Source organism: Hippocampus zosterae, chromosome 1 (genome assembly GCF_025434085.1).
Source record: "Hippocampus zosterae strain Florida chromosome 1, ASM2543408v3, whole genome shotgun sequence".
Classification (NCBI taxonomy): Eukaryota; Metazoa; Chordata; class Actinopteri; order Syngnathiformes; family Syngnathidae; genus Hippocampus; species Hippocampus zosterae.
The window spans coordinates 3,245,207-3,263,568 of record NC_067451.1 but is presented as its reverse complement, the minus strand read 5'-3'; the positions used below and the strand labels follow the sequence as shown (position 1 = coordinate 3,263,568).

Below are 18,362 nucleotides of genomic sequence, written 5' to 3'. Positions count from 1 at the left end.
CTGTATGAACCGGCGTGATCTCTCATCCAAATGTCATAAAATATCTCAGGGAGGATGGGTACATTCGTCAAGGATGTTGCGACAAGCTTTGTTTGTTGTGGACACGCTGATTGATCTCTAATTGGGGCCTCAGTGTAAATAATGGAAATATAAATAAATGAATAAATCAATGTTTTTTCAGTTTGTTTTTTTTTAGAGAGAGAAAAAAGTTATGGTAATTAAGTCAAACCATGTGCCCTTCACAATGTACATGTTTAACCCTTGGGTCCTTCAAATGAAAAAAAACCCTAAGTTACGCATTTTACAATTTTTGTAATGATGTATTTTGTGTTATACAAACATTCTTTTTATTTTTTTCAAACACTCAAAATGTTCAGAGGCATCTGTGCTATCCATACATATATAGTTTTTATTAGTTCTTTGGGATTTTTTATTCTTTATTTTTTGCAAAAGGAAAAAAAAAAATTGTGCCTGGAGGTCCCAACCAAACCCTACTAACAATCCCGACCGGACATGTTCATGTAAAATGCATTGGTTTGAAGCCTCCTGCAAAAAGGCAAACTCATTTGCGATCCTCTGGCGCCACCTAAAAGTTGCACAATTGGAATGACCTCAACCCAACAATGTGGCATGCATACGTCTGTCCAAGCGAAAACAAAGCGATTGACGTAAAAATCGCGTGAAATGCATGTTTACACGTTAGGTTTACGATGCATTCAAAAATATGAATTATAATGGGTCTCTGTGGTGCAAAATATGTCAATTGTGAAGATTACGGAATCAAAACCTTTTTTATTATTGCTGCAATGCCTGAGAATTATCAGCCGGTGACGACATGAAATTTCGGCCATTTTAGAACCCCCCCATACGTTTCAGCTCTCTCGTGTTTTTCTGAATGCCTTTGCCTTTGATTCTAAGACATAATTTTATATTTATCGCAAGCGGTGGACTACGAGGGTTAAACTTGGATGGTGTCGGGCCCCACATATTCGAAGGATATTGGCCGTGACAGGCAAAAAGAGGATGTCGGTCTCCGTGGGGATGATAATGTCCTGGGTGATGTACTTGGCGGGATCCATGTAGCCCTCGTGCGCCTCGCACATGGCATACAGCTCGATACTCAGCTCAACATGCAAACCTGCCGGCACCTAGACAGACGCAAAAAGAGAGACGGACAGAGCGCATGAGTTTAAGGAAGCGCTCACATCATCGTTTTTCAACTTACAGGTCCCGGCTGGTACTTGACACGTAGGCCTGATGAGATCGGAGGCTGTTTCACGTGGAACCTGGAAGAGAAGCCGAGCGGGCGAGCTAGCAGGTAGCGAGCGCGAGCTCGACGCCACGTTGGAAGGCGACGCTTTGGCGCCGTCTCACCTGCAGGTGTCGACGCCCACATTCTTCATGACCACCGTGACGAGTGAGAACGTGCCATCCCTTTGCCAGCCAAAATCGACACTGGACGGGCGCAGCTCAAAGCCTCTGGTTATAACATTCGGGTCAGCCAGTGAAATGGTGCGACACCTGCGCCGCACTGGCTCCTCCACAGAGCGGAACTGGGGATGGATTTAAAAAAATAATAATAATAATAAACTGAGCCAAAGCAGTTTTTCTTCCCCCCCAGAGTCGACTAGCGACTGAGTCAACTAGTCGACACGCCAACTTTACCGATGCTAAAGGTGCTAATAGTTTGAAGTTGATGCCTCACTGAAATGAACAGTGCTAGCAACCGCCACGGTCGTGCTCTGCTAACAGCTCTCGGGGTTTCCTAAATCCCAGCGATCTGCGAGGCAGTGAAGTGATCCGGGTGTGACCCGGACGGGCCAGCGTCTGTCTTACGTGATGATTGGGCACACTGAAGGGTTTGGAGCTGGTGATCGAAGGTGGAAGTCTGACGTTCGTCCGCCTGGGCTCCCCGATTACATTCACATGGACCGACTTCCGAAGCCTGGAGGAGTCCGGCCGACAACCAAGAGCCGCTATGGACATACAGCGCACTCTCGAGTCATATTCATATGGAAGTTGCCGCTGAAATTCACGAGGGAGTACCTGGTGCAGTTGGAGGTGTGATGCCAGGCGTCCTGCTGCTCCTCACGGTTGCGTAACTGAGCATGGACACAGACGGCTTACGTTAGCTTCTTCTTATGAGGTGACCTGACAGTCTGACTGGCAAACCTGGCAGAATAAGAAGGTCTCGGTTCCGAGAGCCGTGGCGCTACAATGTCATCTAGATCAGAAAACGCAATACATGTTTTTGTGAGGGGAGCAGCACACGATGCATCCAGAAATCATCATTCGGAAAGATTCAAAGAATCTAACAGTGATATAATCCCGCGGATTTACGAGACTCTTCTAGTCGGATGTCCCTCTGGAAGGCTTCTTCCGTATCGTCCGACTCGCTGAAGGTTGGATCGCTCAAGATTGGCCTCCTATTTTCTGGACTTCCGTGGAGATGATGATTCTGGAACACAATCAAAGTGCAAGTAAACACTAACGTACCCTCTATGAGTCAACTATTCATTTTGATTGTCGTCGAACAGCGATGATGACAAGTGAAGTCTCGTTAAACACTTTCCTGGTGTAATGAGATATTTTCCGGGTGAAAGTACGGCACAATGATCTTCTTCCTCAGCGCCTCGATGCAAGCCTTCACTTCGTACAGCTCCTGTCTAAGGACCACATGGGTACAGATAAACGTCAATATAACTTTTGGCCTGTTTTACCTCCGCTTCACCTCTCTCCACCCCGCCGGAACGGCTCCAAGATTTTTAAAATAAATGATGTATAAATATATTTTAGTATATTGCATAAAATGCTGGAGTGGCTTAACTGGAGGCTACACCGACTTCTGATGAAACTATTAACGACCCCTCGCCCCAGTGTAGCGCCATCGCTGATCTTTTGTAATGAAGGGCTACACAAGCAAACTAGACTTGACTTGAAAAGATGAGCACCATGAGTGGACCGTCGTGAGTCCTGACCTGTATTGTTCTAGTGTGCTTGTCCACTTTGACTCCTTGATGCTGGTGCAGCTGCAAAAAAAAAATTACTATAGAAGGATGAAATCCCAAAGACATCAAGTCAAGCACCAAAATGGCCTCCACCTGAGACGGCCCATCATCGCGGGATCGTTGAGATTGTCCGACATCTCGACCGGAGCTTGCACGGCCTTGTTGTACAGACTGCCAATGTCCCCTGCAGACAGACACGCGGCCAATGAGACAAAGTCACATTCGATTCAGGCAAGATTCAGGGACTCCTTTTACCTGGGGTCCTTTTTGTGACGCTGCAGGTTTCTTTGTCTTCCTCTGTAATAGACTTAAAAGGGACAAAGTCCTTTTAGCATACTTTGTCTCGGACAGCGAGTGATGACGTATCACAAGTAGTGGTGTAAGATCTATGCTAGTTTCTGTTAGCCCATCTATCATGTTTCGGATTATATGTTAGCATCAAGCTAATGGCACCTGACTCAGCAGAATCCCAGCCTGGGCTCGCTCCCCTTCCGTCCGAGGCTCCTTGAGCATCACGTCAGCCGACCGCTGTGCCTTCTCCATCAAACTCTCAATATATTCCTAGAAGGGGAAGTTTTAAAATTCATTAATTTGTCTTAATATCGGCTAAATAAGTTGCGTGTTGTCGGTACTCGCCTTCAGTCGCATGTCCACCATGTTTCTGAGCCGTCGGCTTAATTCCCTGTGCTGGTAGAGTTCCCTGATCTCCAGGACTTTGGGGCAGTTGAGGACAGCGACAGTGTCGGCGCTGCGCTTTTTCGGGCCGGTCACGTGCCCCGTAGTGGTCCCAAATAAAGGAATGTGAGCCTTCTGTGATGGACAGAGGGGCGAGTTAAAGGTCGCGATTGGCCGAGTAACCAAGTTGGAACTGGAAAAACGAAGCTGGGGCGCTCAGAAGTGAAGATATCACCGTACAGGACCTCAAAACTGGAGGACCTGTGCCCACTGCGGTTCCGGAAGCTCTGAGGTATGGCGGTACGGTCCGGCTTCACGTGCACCCACTTGGACCGCACGTTTTCGAGGCCGGGCTTCAAGACGGTGACGCCAAACTCACCTGGAAGGAGTCCCGGCACGCTCTGTAGCGACGTCAGCCAGTACGGCATCAGACCAACAGCCGCTCACCTTGTGTGTCTGGTAGCGGGTCCTTCACCAGAGCCACGGTGGGGTCCAGGTTGGCCTGGTACAGCAGCTCTGTCACAGCTTGGCTACTCAGGAGCTCGGAACCGGAACCATCCTCGTGCACCAGGAATAGCCTACGGTCAAAGACAAGCAAGCGGTAAAGTAGAATTCATTACCCTGACACAGTGCCGTGTGTGTGTGTGTGTGTGTGTGTGTGTGTGTGTGTGTGTGTGTGTGTGTGTGTGTGTGTGACCTAGGACAATGGTCTCTGGGCATGGCTGTCGTCCTTTTGTCTGCATCTTCCTCTTCCTCTTGCAGTGGGTTTGGAGCTAGGCCAACATGTGCAGTCACCCGGCCGTCTTCGAACACCTGAAGACAGTTTCAACCTGCAGTAGTCCCTAAAAAGAAGCACTGTACCGTGGTGGCTTCAAGGACGAGTTTAATTCATTCCTCGACCATGCCTTTAACTGCAAATACTCAAAGCTCGCGTCTCCCTGTTGAAATGAATATAAATGCAGTCGCTCAAAAAATAAATGAATTTTTATTTTCGGGGTGGAATGTGTTTCAATTTTAATGAGAGAAAAAAAACCCACTCCCTAATATTCATCGTTTATCACAGAGGATAAATAAAATACGTCTGGAGTATTGCTGTATTATCCGTCTACATGTGTTACTGTGTTCTGACAGATTTACTGTATTGGCCCGAATATAAGACGGCCCTGATTATAAGACGACCCCCTCTTTTTTCAAGACTCAAGTTAGAAAAAAGACTTTTTGAACACCAAATTAATTTTTATACAGAAAATAATTACAGTACATCTGAAACACATGATGATAATATATTTGAGAGAAAAAGCATGTTATTTTGCCTCATTGAAATCTTAATATCTGAACATTTAAATATGTCAACTAAAGTGCCATCACATTCGTAAATGAATGGCTTCTGGTTTTTGGAATGTAAATGACATCATAACTTCTCAGCTGCCTGTTAACCTGGCCGATCTTCGACCCGCTTTTCTCCAGATTGTCGCTACGTTTCTCCGTTTTCTGTTATCTCTTTTATTATTTTCTTCTCTTTTCTTTCTTACCACTATTTTTTATTTTTCTTCTTCGTGCTACCGCTATTTTTATTTCTATTCTTCGTGAGAGGGGTTTGCTTTGGCCTGGGGAGTCAAGTTCAGCATTCGCTTCAATGATATCTGGCGCCACCTCGCGTCATGAATGGGTATAACGTCTAGACCCCGAATATAAGACGACGCCCACTTTTTCAGTCTGATTTCAATGCAAAAAAAAAACACCGTCTTATATTCGGGCCAATACGGTACATTGGTAACGTGTCTCCCTTTGAGCACAGTCATGCCCTAAATCAGGGGTCCTTAAACTTTTTCCTGCGAGGGCCAAATAACTTTTCCCTTCTCTGACAGGGGAAATAAAATAATAAGCAATTTTTTTTCTCTGACCTAATCATTTCGCCATTCGTCCATTTTTTAAATGATTGGACAGGATTGCATCACGAATTGTATTTATTTACTTATCTATTTTTTGGGGGGGCGGGGGCGGTTCGGATCAGGGACAGACTGCAGAAGGGTGGAATAGAATGTTTTGCTAGTGAATGTACAAGTATCAATCGCATGGCCAGACTTGGAAAAAAACAACAACAAAACAACGACAACAGAAAAAGCCAAAAACAACAAAAAGCATCTCTGGTATTGTTCGGGGGGCCGGGCAAAATGTAAAGGCGGGCCACAACCTGCCCGCGGGTCGTAGTTTGGGGACCACTGCCTTTAATGGTGAAATGGCAAGCACGTCATGTATTGTGCCATCAAACTCTGAAATAGAACTCACCTGAAAGTAGTTTCCCCCCAGGTCCGTTATGTCACAGACCACTTTGTCAGTGTGACTCATGATGTAAGATGGGAGGCCACCCCACGGGGATCTGTTGGAGTAGACACACTTGCCGTCACTTTGGATGTACAGCAGCCCAACACTGGATGGGACCACCTTTGACCGGGAAAAAAAAAAAAATTTAGGAGTCCATAATTTTTTTTAAAATAATAAATCAGTAATTACAGAATGATACGTGTTAACAAAAGCACCCCACCTGATACCCTCCGTTATTATTCCCGGTGATAACGGTCCCATCAGCCAACCAGATTTCCGCCACGTGTCGTTCGGGGTACATCAACACAGTGGCGCAGGCCTCGTTCTCCACCACCACCACCTTCTCTTTGTCCGCTTCTGAACAAGGGACACATCCTTCCTCGGCCGCGCTTGGAGGCCTTTCTTGGTAGAAGGTGGTGATTCTCGTCCCATCTGCATGATTGATGCTCACGGAGCCATCCGGCTTCCACACCGTCACCACCAGATCTTCGCGGTTCAGCATCGTCTGGAAGCCATTCCATATGAAAGCCAAGGCCGTCGAGCAAACGTGGCCGCCGCTGCGGCAGCTGCTGCGTTCTCACCTCGTGAGTGACCGGGTCGGACGTGTGGTAGGTTAGAAGAGCGCAGGCGGGAATCTGTTCGTGCGTGCTACCGACGGTGCAAACACGAGTACCGCAGGGCGTCGTCGTCGCCCAAAACCCTCGAGGAGGAGAAGTCACTTGGTTCTCTGGATTTTGCTCTATAAGCATAAGAGAGAGAGTGTGTAAATGCGTGTGTGTGCGTGCGTGTCTTCAGTTCAACGTGGGTCGCTTGCCATCCGGAGCCTCTACTTCTTCTATTTCTTGTACCCACACTGGACCGGAATCCAAGCTGGAACTGACCGTGCCATCTGCAAAGAGCACCTGTGACCAAGGATGTTATAATTAACCAGAATGACCAAAATAACTGAAATTAAAATTGAAAAATAAATAAAAATAAAAATGTTGTTGATGATTTAAAAAAAAAAAAAACTCCAAGAAGTGTGCGTATTCCGGCACGTTCACCTCGCTGGAGGAGTCCTTCATGTATCGGATCACGGTTCCCTGACTGGTGATGACGCGAGACGCCTCTTTGGCCAGACAAGGCTCCTGGCAGCCTGCGGCGTGAAAACTCAGTCGCACCAGCATACTCAGGTCCTCTGAGGACAAATATGAGACAAACACACAATTTGGTGTTGCATCTGTTAAACAAATGTGAGAGTTGTTCTGGGTTGGGGGCGGGGGTGGGTGGGAAGAACGTCACTAACCTTCTTCACGCATAAACTGCACAAGTAGGCCACTAGGGACAGACAAGCTGAGGCTGTTGAATGGACTCGGGCACACTTCTGGCTGGCTTTCACACGGCTACACACAAGAAACACAAAATTATATATATATATATATATATATATATATATATATATATAAAAAATAACAGGCGGCCCGGTAGTCCAGTGGTTAGCACGTGGGCTTCACAGTGCAGAGGTACCGGGTTCGATTCCAGCTCCGGCCTCCCTGTGTGGAGTTTGCATGTTCTCCCCGGGCCTGCGTGGGTTTTCTCCGGGTGCTCCGGTTTCCTCCCACATTCCAAAAACATGCGTGGCAGGCTGATTGAACACTCTAAATTGTCCCTAGGTGTGAGTGTGAGTGCGAAAGGTTGTTCGTTTCTGTGTGCCCTGCGATTGGCTGGCAACCGATTCAGGGTGTCCCCCGCCTACTGCCCGGAGACAGCTGGGATAGGCTCCAGCACCCCCCGCGACCCTAGTGAGGATCAAGCGGCTCGGAAGATGAATGAATGAATGAATATAAAATAACACACACCTGCACCTCTGCAGGGGTGCCGTCGTCGTTTGGGACGTCGGTCAGCTCCGCTGCCGTCGACTCTTGATGCCCTTTCTCTGTTTCCTTGAGACTCTCTTGTGGGGCTGCCAAGGAGTGGGAATTTTTTTCAGATAATATATTTAATATTCCGGCTTGGAAGCTTTCAAGGGGAATGAATGTCGAGGAAATTAGTGACAAATGATATTCAAAGATGGTGGTAAAAATACAAGATACAGTTGTGCCTTCAGATTAGAGTTGTGACTCAAAAACATGGTATTGTGATTTTTTTTTCAATGTTTGTTCTGTTTTTTTCAGGAGGAAAAACAGCACTCAACACTTTAAAAGTACCGTTACGACATCATTCAAAGTCATGTAAAGAATTGGACTGTTTGTTTTTTTTTTACTTCAATGCAAAAGACATTGTTGCGCTCCTTCTGGTAGTGCGCCCCTTAGCCACCTTGGGGCAGTATAACACACACAGAGTCGCACAAGGATAAAGAATATGTGCCTGTGAGGATTATTATGTTATAAGCTGTTCTGCCGGTTCTTAGAGTTGGCATCAACGTGGAATGTAATACAAAGTAGTGGAATACTATTATTCGAAGCCAAAACATTCTTGAGAATGTTCGACATATTTACAGTCACGGACAATCGCAGTCACCTTTCACACTACAAACAAGCTAACAGCAGCGAAGCATTTTTAGCACCTTTGCTTTTCTCTGGTGGTGTTTCGAAGCTGTAAGACACCCGGACGCCGTTATCCAGCAACGCCGAGAAGCCCCGCCTGGTCTCTACGGTCGTCTTGACAGGATGCTCTTTTGGAGTGGACTCGTCAGTAGGACGCCGGGAACAAGTCGGCAAAGCTCTTGCGCATCTTTACCTTTCACGTCATTTCTCGCTGCGTGGACAACGTGGCTGACGTGCGTGTAGAAGTGGTGGCCGTCTTGCTTCACGGCCACTTTCAGCATCCTGGAACCTACAGTGACATGCGTTTTGCGGAAGGACAGTGGTTGAGATACATCACTGAAATGCTGCTCTTCCAGGTGTGGCCACCTGGGGGCAGTATAAGATGGACAGACAGGCTATAGCAGGGGTGGGGAAACTTTTTGGCTCGGGCGGCCGCATTGACTTTGAAAATTTGACAGAAGGGCCAGGTCAGCACGAGCTATGGTACATTAAAAAAACTGCATTTGTTGAAAGTCCATATCAAACATCAACACAACAAAAGCATGAAAGTACTGTATTAATATACTTTTTAAAAAATGACAACAGTGTTGTTGATGACCTATTTTAGCCTGTGCATTGCTGCATATGGGTTGTGATCAGACCAGTAGAAGTAGACCGATACAGAGGTCCTAGGTGGTCGAAACGACCCCCCCCCCCCACATGTTCTGTAACTTCAAGTCAATGCGCCACCTGGCGGTGAAAGGCATGTCATTACAAGTCCAATTGAAATGAATGCAATCATTCACATGGAACCTTAATTGTGGACCAACCTTCGGCGGGCCGAATTAAAAAGACCAACGGGTCGGATTCGGCCCGCGGGGCGTAGATTGCCCACCTCTGGGCTATAATGTTCACCCAATCCCACCGATGTTCTCTGCACTCTTTGGCTTTTTACACCAGCTAATCAACTCTTCTCTCATCTCCTCAGTACAGCATTAATACTAGTCGTGGAACATGGCTCAGAAAGAAAATGTGACTTGAGTGCTGTCGACGTGTTGCTGAATCATTTTGTGTTCAATCCCTTGCTGGAAGGGCTTAAATAAAATTGTCACCAATCAAAGAAAGCTTGCGCAATTGACTTTTTACCTTCAACGTAGCTGACGGTCTCCACGGTAACGTCTCCCCCAGCCGCAGGAAAGAGGTACTGGAGAGACCCTGACAGATGGACCAACATTCCATCCATGTGGAAGCCCGTGAAGCCCTAAAAGTGAGGCACCAAGAGCTGAACATCCCGAACATTTTGTCACATTCGTCACGTTGCTCTTACACTGCCGGCCTCCTCTTTGTCTTCCGTTTTAATGGAAAGCGACTGGTCGGAGGCGGCCACCGTGGAGCTGTTGGTGGTCGTTTTGCTCTTGGCCGTGTTGGCGGATTTGTCGCTTTTCTTGGTATCGGCGGACTTGGCGTTCTTGGCCGGATTCTGCTTTTTTCCCCCCGCCGCCTTGGCCGGCTTCTTGCCTTTTTTGGATTCCTCTTCCTTCAACCTTTCCTCCTCCATCTTGGCGGCCTGTCCGTTTGAACGACAACTCGATATATTTGACGTGCGTGCTCTTGAGGGTTTGTGTGTGCGTGTGAGTTGCTACAAACTTTGAGTGAGTTTTTGGTGATGTAAGCCACTTGTGACTCCTCATCGTCCTCTGTGCAAGCTGTAATGTTGTTGTTTTTTTTTGTTCAAGGAAAACAGAAAGATCATTTTATTCCATCACAAACAACACGGTAGCCGCGTGTGAAGCTCAGCTATACTTTCTGAATCTTGCTCGGGACTTGTTTGGTTGTTTTCCAACTCCTGCTTCTTCAGCTCCTCTTTCTCAATCCAGTCTCTGATGGTGTCTGCTACATGCTCCAAATATGTCCTTTAAAAAAAAATAATTTTTTTTAAGTATCAGCTTGCAAGCAAATCCATCAAAATCCACTCGTACCTGAACTTGACATCCGTATGAATGGCTACGTCCCAGAATTCTTTGCACAAGCGATTGGAACTCATGGGATTGTGGCAGAAAATGTACAAGACGTTATTATGACTTCCTCTGAGTGTGTCCAGACAGCGATACTGCTGGGCGGCCGACTGGAGGACCTGTGCCGGAAAACAAAGGATCACGTGATTCCGACAAGGCACGAGATTATGATCTCACCTGAGGAAAGATGGCCGCCTCGTGGTGTTCAACGTAGTGCCAATCCTTCAGAGACCTCAATCGGCAACTCTGAATGTCAGACAGGTCCAGCCGGGCGACTAGGCGCTCGCTGATCTGGTAGTGCGAGGAAAAAAACAATTATGAGTGACACCTGGACAACAATTTTAAAAGAGAAAGAAATAATTCGGAAAATACAAACACCTCTGTAGAATCTGTCGAGTCTTCTTGGAGAAACATTGAAGCTAAAGCAGAGAGAAGGAAATGTGACAAAGTGAAGACAAACTGAAAAAAAAAAATGGACCGGGTGAAGCACTGACACACATTTCTTGCGTTGGTTGCGAAGCTTCTGCTTCGCAAAGGACAACGGGTTGTCCCAGGGGTTGACGGGGGGTTTTTTGGCATGGTGCACCATTCCTAAAGGTCTGCAGTCTTTTCCCAGAACGCCGTCTTCATCCAATCCAGTCAATTGCATGCTCTCAAACACGCTCTGGTGAAGGAAGCGCTCCACCTGCGGCCATGACACCTCATCTGCAGGTCACGGGTAGGTTACACAAAAAATAAATAAAATAAAAATAGACACCCCCCCCCAAAAAAAATTTTTTTAAAGCATCCAAATTTATATTTCTTTTCTAGATCAGACCATCGGTGCACTGGCGCTGGAGCTGCTGTTTGATGGCCCTCCAGCAGGAGCTGTTGGAGCGCCGCTGAGCCACAGAGTTGATGAGCCTCCACGTGGGCGACTGCTTCATCATGGATGCCTCCTCCTGGGCTGGATCCAAACCTTGAGTCCCCTATTAAGACCGCAGAAAAAGTCATTAAGTATGTCGTATTTAAATAGGGATCAAGCCCTGTGGGAGAAAAGAAAAAGTTTGCAAAAAAAAAAAAAACATAATAGAGGTGCAATTACATAAGAATTCCAGAAGATGGCGGCAAATCAAGAGGATCAACACCATCCATGTACACACTTCATGAAGTTGCGTCAATAAATTTCTGTCTTGAGTAGTTCAATTATTCAGCAAAAATACACACGAGGTTCATTAATATGATCTCGCCTAAATTACAGGCTAGCGCAAATTCCCAGTGGCAAACCGATACGCATCTAGCACTTTATTAGTAAGGCCTGAAACTCAATTTCTGGTATTTACACACAGAGAATAAAGGAAAATATGTAAAAAAAATACATAAATAAAGTATGTAAATGTGACTTAGGCGGCCCGGTAGTCCAGTGGTTAGCACGTCGGCTTCACAGTGCGGAGGTACCGGGTTCGATTCCAGCTCCGACCTCCCTGTGTGGAGTTTGCATGTTCTCCCCGGGCCTGCGTGGGTTTTCTCCGGGTGCTCCGGTTTCCTCCCACATTCCAAAAACATGCGCGTCAGGCTGATTGGACACTCTAAATTGTCCCTAGGTGTGAGTGTGAGTGCGAATGGTTGTTCGTTTCTGTGTGCCCTGCGATTGGTTAGCAACCGGTTCAGGGTGCCCCCCGCCTACTGCCCGAAGACAGCTGGGATAGGCTCCAGCACCCCCCACAACCCTAGTGAGGATCAAGCGGCTCGGAAGATGAATGAATGAATGAATGTAAATGTGACTTACAGTTATGCCAATTAAGCGCAGCGCCCTTTCATCATGGTGTCTGATGATGACAGGCTGCTCGGGTGTTCTCGGTGACACCTCAACCTGAAACTGTTCCTTAAGCATCTAAAGACAAAACGCCAAGTGACAGGATGAAAACAAACACTTGACGTATGAATATTTTGAGGACACAATGCCCGTTCATATACCTCCTTGTCCTCTTGCCTCTGTACAGTGGTCAACAAACTGTAGAGCAAGTCTCTCTTCTCTTCCCCTGGTTCGACCTCAGGCAAGACGTTTTGCAGCATTTGGCCCACCACGTGGTGATCCAGACCGGGAGCGGTCTCGGGGTCGGAGTCGTCAGGCGCTTGCGACGGCGGGGGCTGCTCATTTGACAACACGACCTGGACACACCGATGAAACGGTGGCGGAGGGCCCCGAAAGCCCGCCTTCCAAAGCGGACAGCGGACAGCGGCAACGATGCGATCCGTTAAAAATGCCCGCGTGCGCACAAACCTGTTCCAGCATACAGTGCAAGATGAGCGGCACGGAGCAGGCCTCGGCCGGGATGTGCTCCATGAGGCTGCTGTAGTGATTCATGTCCACGTCGGTGGTCAGAGAGGACGGCGGCTTTTCTGTGTCAAGAAGAAAACCACAACAGGGTCGGTTTGTGATGAAAGCGAGGATGAAGATGCCGCAAAGAAGAGGAAGGCTCTCACTTGCGGCTGGAGGGCGTCCTGGTTTCTTCGAACGTGGGGACACGGTAGCTCCAGTCTGGCAGGAAAGACAAAAATTAATCTGAGGATGAAAGCAAGCTGGCGGGCAAGCCGTGGCATGAAAAGGTCAATCGGATTGGTTAAAAAAATAAAATTAAATTTAAAAAAAAGCCGAGCAGCAGTATTGTGGCTCAACTGGAAACGCTTAATGGAGCAATGGCTAAATCAAGCAGTGCAACCGGGATAAACACTACAACTGCTAGGAAAAAGTGTATTTAAGTTCTTGGAGAAAAAAAAAGTACTCGAAAGAGCTCGCGACAGATGTCGGAAGGTGACGTACCTCTGCAGGTGGTGGAGCGTCCTGCCCCGAGACCACAGAGGGCACACGTATGAAGTTAGCGCTGTCCAAGTAGTGCTGGTGCTGCCTGCGCCAGTCCAGGCAGTCATAGATGAGATTGGCCACGTCGTCAAACATTTGGGTCGCCACCTCCGTCTGCGAGCGGAACGCCAGACGTGAGTGCCAAAGCCAAGACACAGGAAGTGGGCGGTGACGCACCACCGAGTCGAAATCCTGCCGGTCAAAGGTCATCAACGGGTCCGGGACGGCGTATTCCAGCTGAGCCACGTTGTGCAGTCTGGAGTTTGCTCCTCCGTTGTCCAAAACTTGCCTCAGTGCTGCCCAGAAGTGGTCCAGTACTTTGGCCTGCGCAGCCTTCGCCTCTTCGGCAGCAATTTCATCCGCTGATGGGAGACGGCAAATTAAATTGAGTGACATTCCGCTGGCCATTTGCATTTTTAGCTAGAAGCATTTATCCATCCATCCATTTTCTGAACCGCTTAATCCTCACTAAGGTCGCGGGGGGTGCTGGAGCCCATCCCAGCCGTCTTCGGGCAGTAGGCGAGGGACACCCTGAATCGGTTGCCAGCCAATCGCAGGGCACACAGAGACGAACAACCGTTCACGCACACCTAGGGACAATTTAGAGTGTTCAATCAGCCTGCCACGCATGTTTTTGGAATGTGCGAGGAAACCGGAGCACCCGGAGAAAACCCACGCAGGCCCGGGTAGAACATGCAAACTCCACACAGGGAGGCCGGAGCCGGAATCGAACCCGGTACCTCTGCAGTGTGAAGCCGACGTGCTAACCACTGGACCACCGGGCCGCCAACAGAAGCATTTATGATTATTATGATTATTATTATTATTATCATTATTATTGCTCTCCTTGTCATTATCCATTCATAAGATGAACAAATAAAGGCACATTATTAGTGAGTGAGTAAATCATTTCCTCCCGCTCACCGTTGGGCTCGGGGTTTTCCTCATCCTCCTCGTGGTCCTCTTCGCAGGGCGGATGCGTGGCGCTCAGCCTGATGACGTTGGCGACGTGCACGCCGGCGCCATCCAGCGTCCCCACCAGCTGAGGCTGGTGGAAGCCCATCAGCAGGATGTAATGTTGAGGGCCGTCGTTGGGCTCGTCGTCTGCGGCGGCACAAGCAAAAAAAAAACGCACTTTGGTCCATCGGCTGCGTCCGCGCTGAGTGTCGAGCACCGATACTCGATTGTTTTATAGCTTTCCGTGAACGCTTGGAGAATTTTTGTTTGATATTCAGTTTTGTTTAGACAAAGGTAGTGCTTTGCCACCACCTTGTGCGCCAAGGAACTATGTTGACATGAGTCAAAGATTTTTACTGAGACAAAACTAGTGCTTTTGCATCTTTTTAGACACCTCGGTGCCAAGCAACTATTATGAAATAAGTTGAGATTGGGCCTCAACGGACTACGATTACTCAAGTAGAGGAGTTTCGTTTAGACCAAGGTAGTGCTTTGCCACCACTTTGTAGCATCTTGGTGCCAAGGAACTATGTTGACACAAGCAGAGGAGTTTCATTTAAACAAAAGTAATGCTTTGCCACCATCTTTTGGAATCTCGCGGCCAAGGAACTATGTTGACATGAGTCCAAGGAGTTTCGTTTAGACCAAGGTAGTGCTTAGCCGCCACTTTGTGGCATCTTGGTGCCAAGGAACTATGTTGACACAAGTAGAGGAGTTTCATTTAAACAAAAGTCATGCTTTGCCACCATCTTTTGGAATCTCGCGGCCAAGGAACTATGTTGACATGAGTCCAAGGAGTTTCGTTTAGACCAAGGTAGTGCTTAGCCGCCACTTTGTGGCATCTTGGTGCCAAGGAACTATGTTGACACAAGTAGAGGAGTTTCATTTAAACAAAAGTCATGCTTTGCCACCATCTTTTGGAATCTCGCGGCCAAGGAACTATGTTGACATGAGTCCAAGGAGTTTCGTTTAGACCAAGGTAGTGCTTAGCCGCCACTTTGTGGCATCTTGGTGCCAAGGAACTATGTTGACACAAGTAGAGGAGTTTCATTTAAACAAAAGTCATGCTTTGCCACCATCTTTTGGAATCTCGCGGCCAAGGAACTATGTTGACATGAGTCCAAGGAGTTTCGTTTAGACCAAGGTAGTGCTTAGCCGCCACTTTGTGGCATCTTGGTGCCAAGGAACTATGTTGACACAAGTAGAGGAGTTTCATTTAAACAAAAGTCATGCTTTGCCACCATCTTTTGGAATCTCGCGGCCAAGGAACTATGTTGACATGAGTCCAAGGAGTTTCGTTTGGACAAAAGTAGTGCTTTGCCGCCCTCTTTTGGCGTCTCGGTGACTAGGAATAATGTTGAAATGAGTTGAAGAGTTTCAATTTGACAAATGTAGTGGTTTTTCCAGGGTCCCTCTTCCCAGCGAATAGCAAGGGCTCAATGTAAACAATTATAATCAGCGTAGCAATAATAAATAATGTTTACCTATGTACTTGGGTGGTTCGACATCATCCCTGCGTTTAAGTTTTGTTTTGGGTTTAGGAGGTGGCTCATCCTTTGCCTTCTTGTCTTTGCCTTTCGCTCCGGCTTTTCCTTTGGCGACAGGAGCAGCGGTTCGAACCTTATGTAGCAACAAAGAAAAACAAACCAAAAGAAAACACGTACTTAGCAGTCAACAGGAAACGTCAAACTAAAGAGCACATTTGATCTACTTTTCTTACTTGCTCTGTTTTGCGCCTCCGCTGGTCGCTGTCTTTCACCTGCAGCAGCATAAACTTGATTATTTGCGCCATGAGCTCAGCGGGGATCTCCTCGCGGGCCTCGAGCAGCTCCCTGGCGGGCGTCGTCACCTGCGCAAGCGGGCGCAGCAAATTTTTGAGAGAGGTGGACGTTGAGGGTGCCGCGCGACTTCATGTCTTTTGATCACAAACCTCGTAGTACTGAGGAAAAGCGTCACGTTTTTTCGCTTTGGGATTCCCATATTCTCGAATCTGCTCAAACACATTGAGACAAATTGCCGATATATTTTTGGATCGACTCAAAAGAGCGTACAAGCACATATGTGAGATTCGACGACGTGCACGTTAGCTACCTTGGCCTCGGTGTCCTCCCAAGCGAGCGAGGTGAAAAGTTTGCGCTGCGGTTGCTGCACGGCCCGAGCCATCAGCCGGATCAGGTCCTCGTCGTCCGGACTTCGACCCACCAAGAAGCACACGCACGCTTGCCAGTTGTCCTGCGACGAAGGAGAAAAGGAACGGTTATGCGTATAAAGCTTTCAGAAACAGCACTACGTACAACAAACAGCGGCTTTTGGCACGCGCATTCCGTGGGGGGTCCGCAAGGCGACGTTGCTGGGGCAGGTGGCGGCAATGCACTAAAACCTTTATAATTTTCAATCATTTACGCTTTAATGAAGAATTTGCACTCCCTTGTGGAGTGGATGCTTATTTTCAAAATTCACGCTAATCGAGGAAAGACAGAAATATAAGGTCCCATTTTTCTTCGCGAAAACACTTTTTTGTTGTTTTTGATTTTTTTTTACGCTTGCTGTTTGATAGACTGTAATTCAATACGGTGGTACCTCTACTTATGAAATTAATTGGTTTTGGAAGACATTTCTTAGCTAGAAATTTTGTAAACGAGACACGTTTTCCATGTAAATGCCCTAATTCGTTCCAAGACACACCCCCCCCCTCCAAAATTCAGACAAAACCGTTTCCTAAAGCATAAAAATGCGTCAAAATATTTAACAAATACATGTTACAGTTAGATCATTGCACAATAAATGAGAATTGGGCATAATGCAAAAAAACTAAGAATAGGGTAAAGAATTAAAATGATGGCCATTTAACTTTTAACTGAGTCCTTATCGTTTTTTGCCCTCTTTAGTCCATGTTCTCTCTCAGAAGTGAAGAGACGTTCGTAAGTAGAGGTACCACTGTATATAGTATTTGAAAAAATATATATTCCTTTTTACCCGTTTCAATCACGTCCACACTGTGCAATGACTACACGGTGTTGGATGAAATACTGGATGAATTTAAAATTTTAAGGCGACAAACGTCGATAGCATTTTAAGATGGGCAATTCAACTAAATTTTAAGTTTCGCTGTTGTGAAAACTGACTTTCGTGCATTTCACAGCAAAGAAAAATGACTTCACACAGCGGCCGTCCATTTTGTTGAACCCCAATTTACTTGCCGTATATAATAACAGTGATTTACGTTATTAAGTTTTTCAAACTTTGATTGTTTTCGGACGGAAAAATACGAGCCGTGTTTCAACAGCTTTGACTGAGATACACCCGAATGGAAAACTACACACAAAACGTTTGAACAGATCCTCCACACATTATTCATTCAGTACTGGACGCTATCATGCCCACCTCGTCAAACTGTGCATTGGCGAGACCACTCTCCCAAGTCTGGACGTCCGGACCCTGTGCGGCGGCGGTTTTCTTCGCCGCCGCGCCTTTTTTTGCACCCTTGGGTGGCATTTCGCTTCAGTCAATTGCCAGGGATTTAATTTTGACCCAAAATAACGCCAAAATTCCCACACTCGACCGTGTGGAGTCTCCCCGCGTCCGTGTCGCCCATGACAACAAGACAGGAAGTTATTCCGAGAAACACGCGAAGAGCTTCCGGCACCTTTCAAAGTACTAAAATCAAAACAAAACTTGCTTGACTGTGGTGGCTAAATTACTTGCGGCATCCTCTAGGTGGCAGTATCGAATCATTGATAGAAAAATAGGTCGTTTCAACGTTTGCCCAGTAGCACAAAAAAACAAATTTGATGCTTTATAAAGTAGATGAGTGGGATGTGGACAAAGCGCATCAAAGCAAACAAGGACGCAGGAAAGCTGACCAAGTGTGACAAAGTCAGCTCTGCACTGGCACGATGTGCCAGTGACCTACTTCTTCAAATGTCTCATGTTCCTGTCACTTTGCCATTTCATCCTGCACGTACAAGCGGACTTTTTCTCTGCCTCGTAATATTTACATCAAGCTTTCTGTACGGACTTCCTGTTAAACATGATC

At 47.0% G+C, this 18,362-nt stretch overlaps 1 protein-coding gene across 1 annotated transcript; it reads right to left on the bottom strand.

Moving 5' to 3' along the window:
* Window positions 1-254: 254 nt before the first annotated feature.
* spag17 (sperm associated antigen 17) lies at window positions 255-17,955 on the bottom strand. The gene is made up of 47 exons (XM_052058101.1): window positions 17,711-17,955; window positions 16,418-16,558; window positions 16,257-16,316; window positions 16,047-16,175; window positions 15,811-15,946; window positions 14,294-14,473; window positions 13,547-13,731; window positions 13,331-13,483; window positions 12,994-13,048; window positions 12,791-12,909; window positions 12,484-12,678; window positions 12,296-12,400; window positions 11,345-11,495; window positions 11,026-11,232; window positions 10,906-10,946; window positions 10,705-10,818; window positions 10,492-10,646; window positions 10,316-10,425; window positions 10,160-10,218; window positions 9,840-10,079; window positions 9,659-9,773; window positions 8,727-8,822; window positions 8,554-8,661; window positions 7,841-7,950; window positions 7,294-7,390; window positions 7,052-7,185; window positions 6,823-6,910; window positions 6,590-6,747; window positions 6,229-6,513; window positions 5,973-6,128; window positions 4,381-4,496; window positions 4,131-4,261; window positions 3,929-4,062; window positions 3,645-3,818; window positions 3,462-3,569; window positions 3,264-3,315; window positions 3,102-3,192; window positions 2,979-3,029; window positions 2,569-2,666; window positions 2,317-2,508; window positions 2,173-2,224; window positions 2,047-2,102; window positions 1,837-1,976; window positions 1,375-1,553; window positions 1,226-1,286; window positions 965-1,148; window positions 255-268 (listed from the first exon to the last, which is right to left on the bottom strand). The coding sequence occupies exons 1-47, from the start codon at window positions 17,819-17,821 to the stop codon at window positions 255-257; spliced, it is 5,826 nt and encodes a 1,941-aa protein (XP_051914061.1). The 5' UTR covers window positions 17,822-17,955.
* Between the last annotated feature and the right edge of the window lie 407 nt (window positions 17,956-18,362).

What these genes read in the sequence shown, in the direction of transcription:
- spag17 (XM_052058101.1), bottom strand. Translation starts at nt 17,821, where the DNA reads ATGCCACCCAAGGGTGCAAAAAAAGGCGCGGCGGCGAAGAAAACCGCC. An exon ending in TCCCGAGCAAGATTCAGAAA is followed by an intron (nt 10,219 to 10,315) that starts GTATAGCTGAGC and finishes ACAACATTACAG; the next exon opens with CTTGCACAGAGGACGATGAG. An exon ending in ACAGGTCCTCCAGTTTTGAG is followed by an intron (nt 3,819 to 3,928) that starts GTCCTGTACGGT and finishes TGTCCATCACAG; the next exon opens with AAGGCTCACATTCCTTTATT.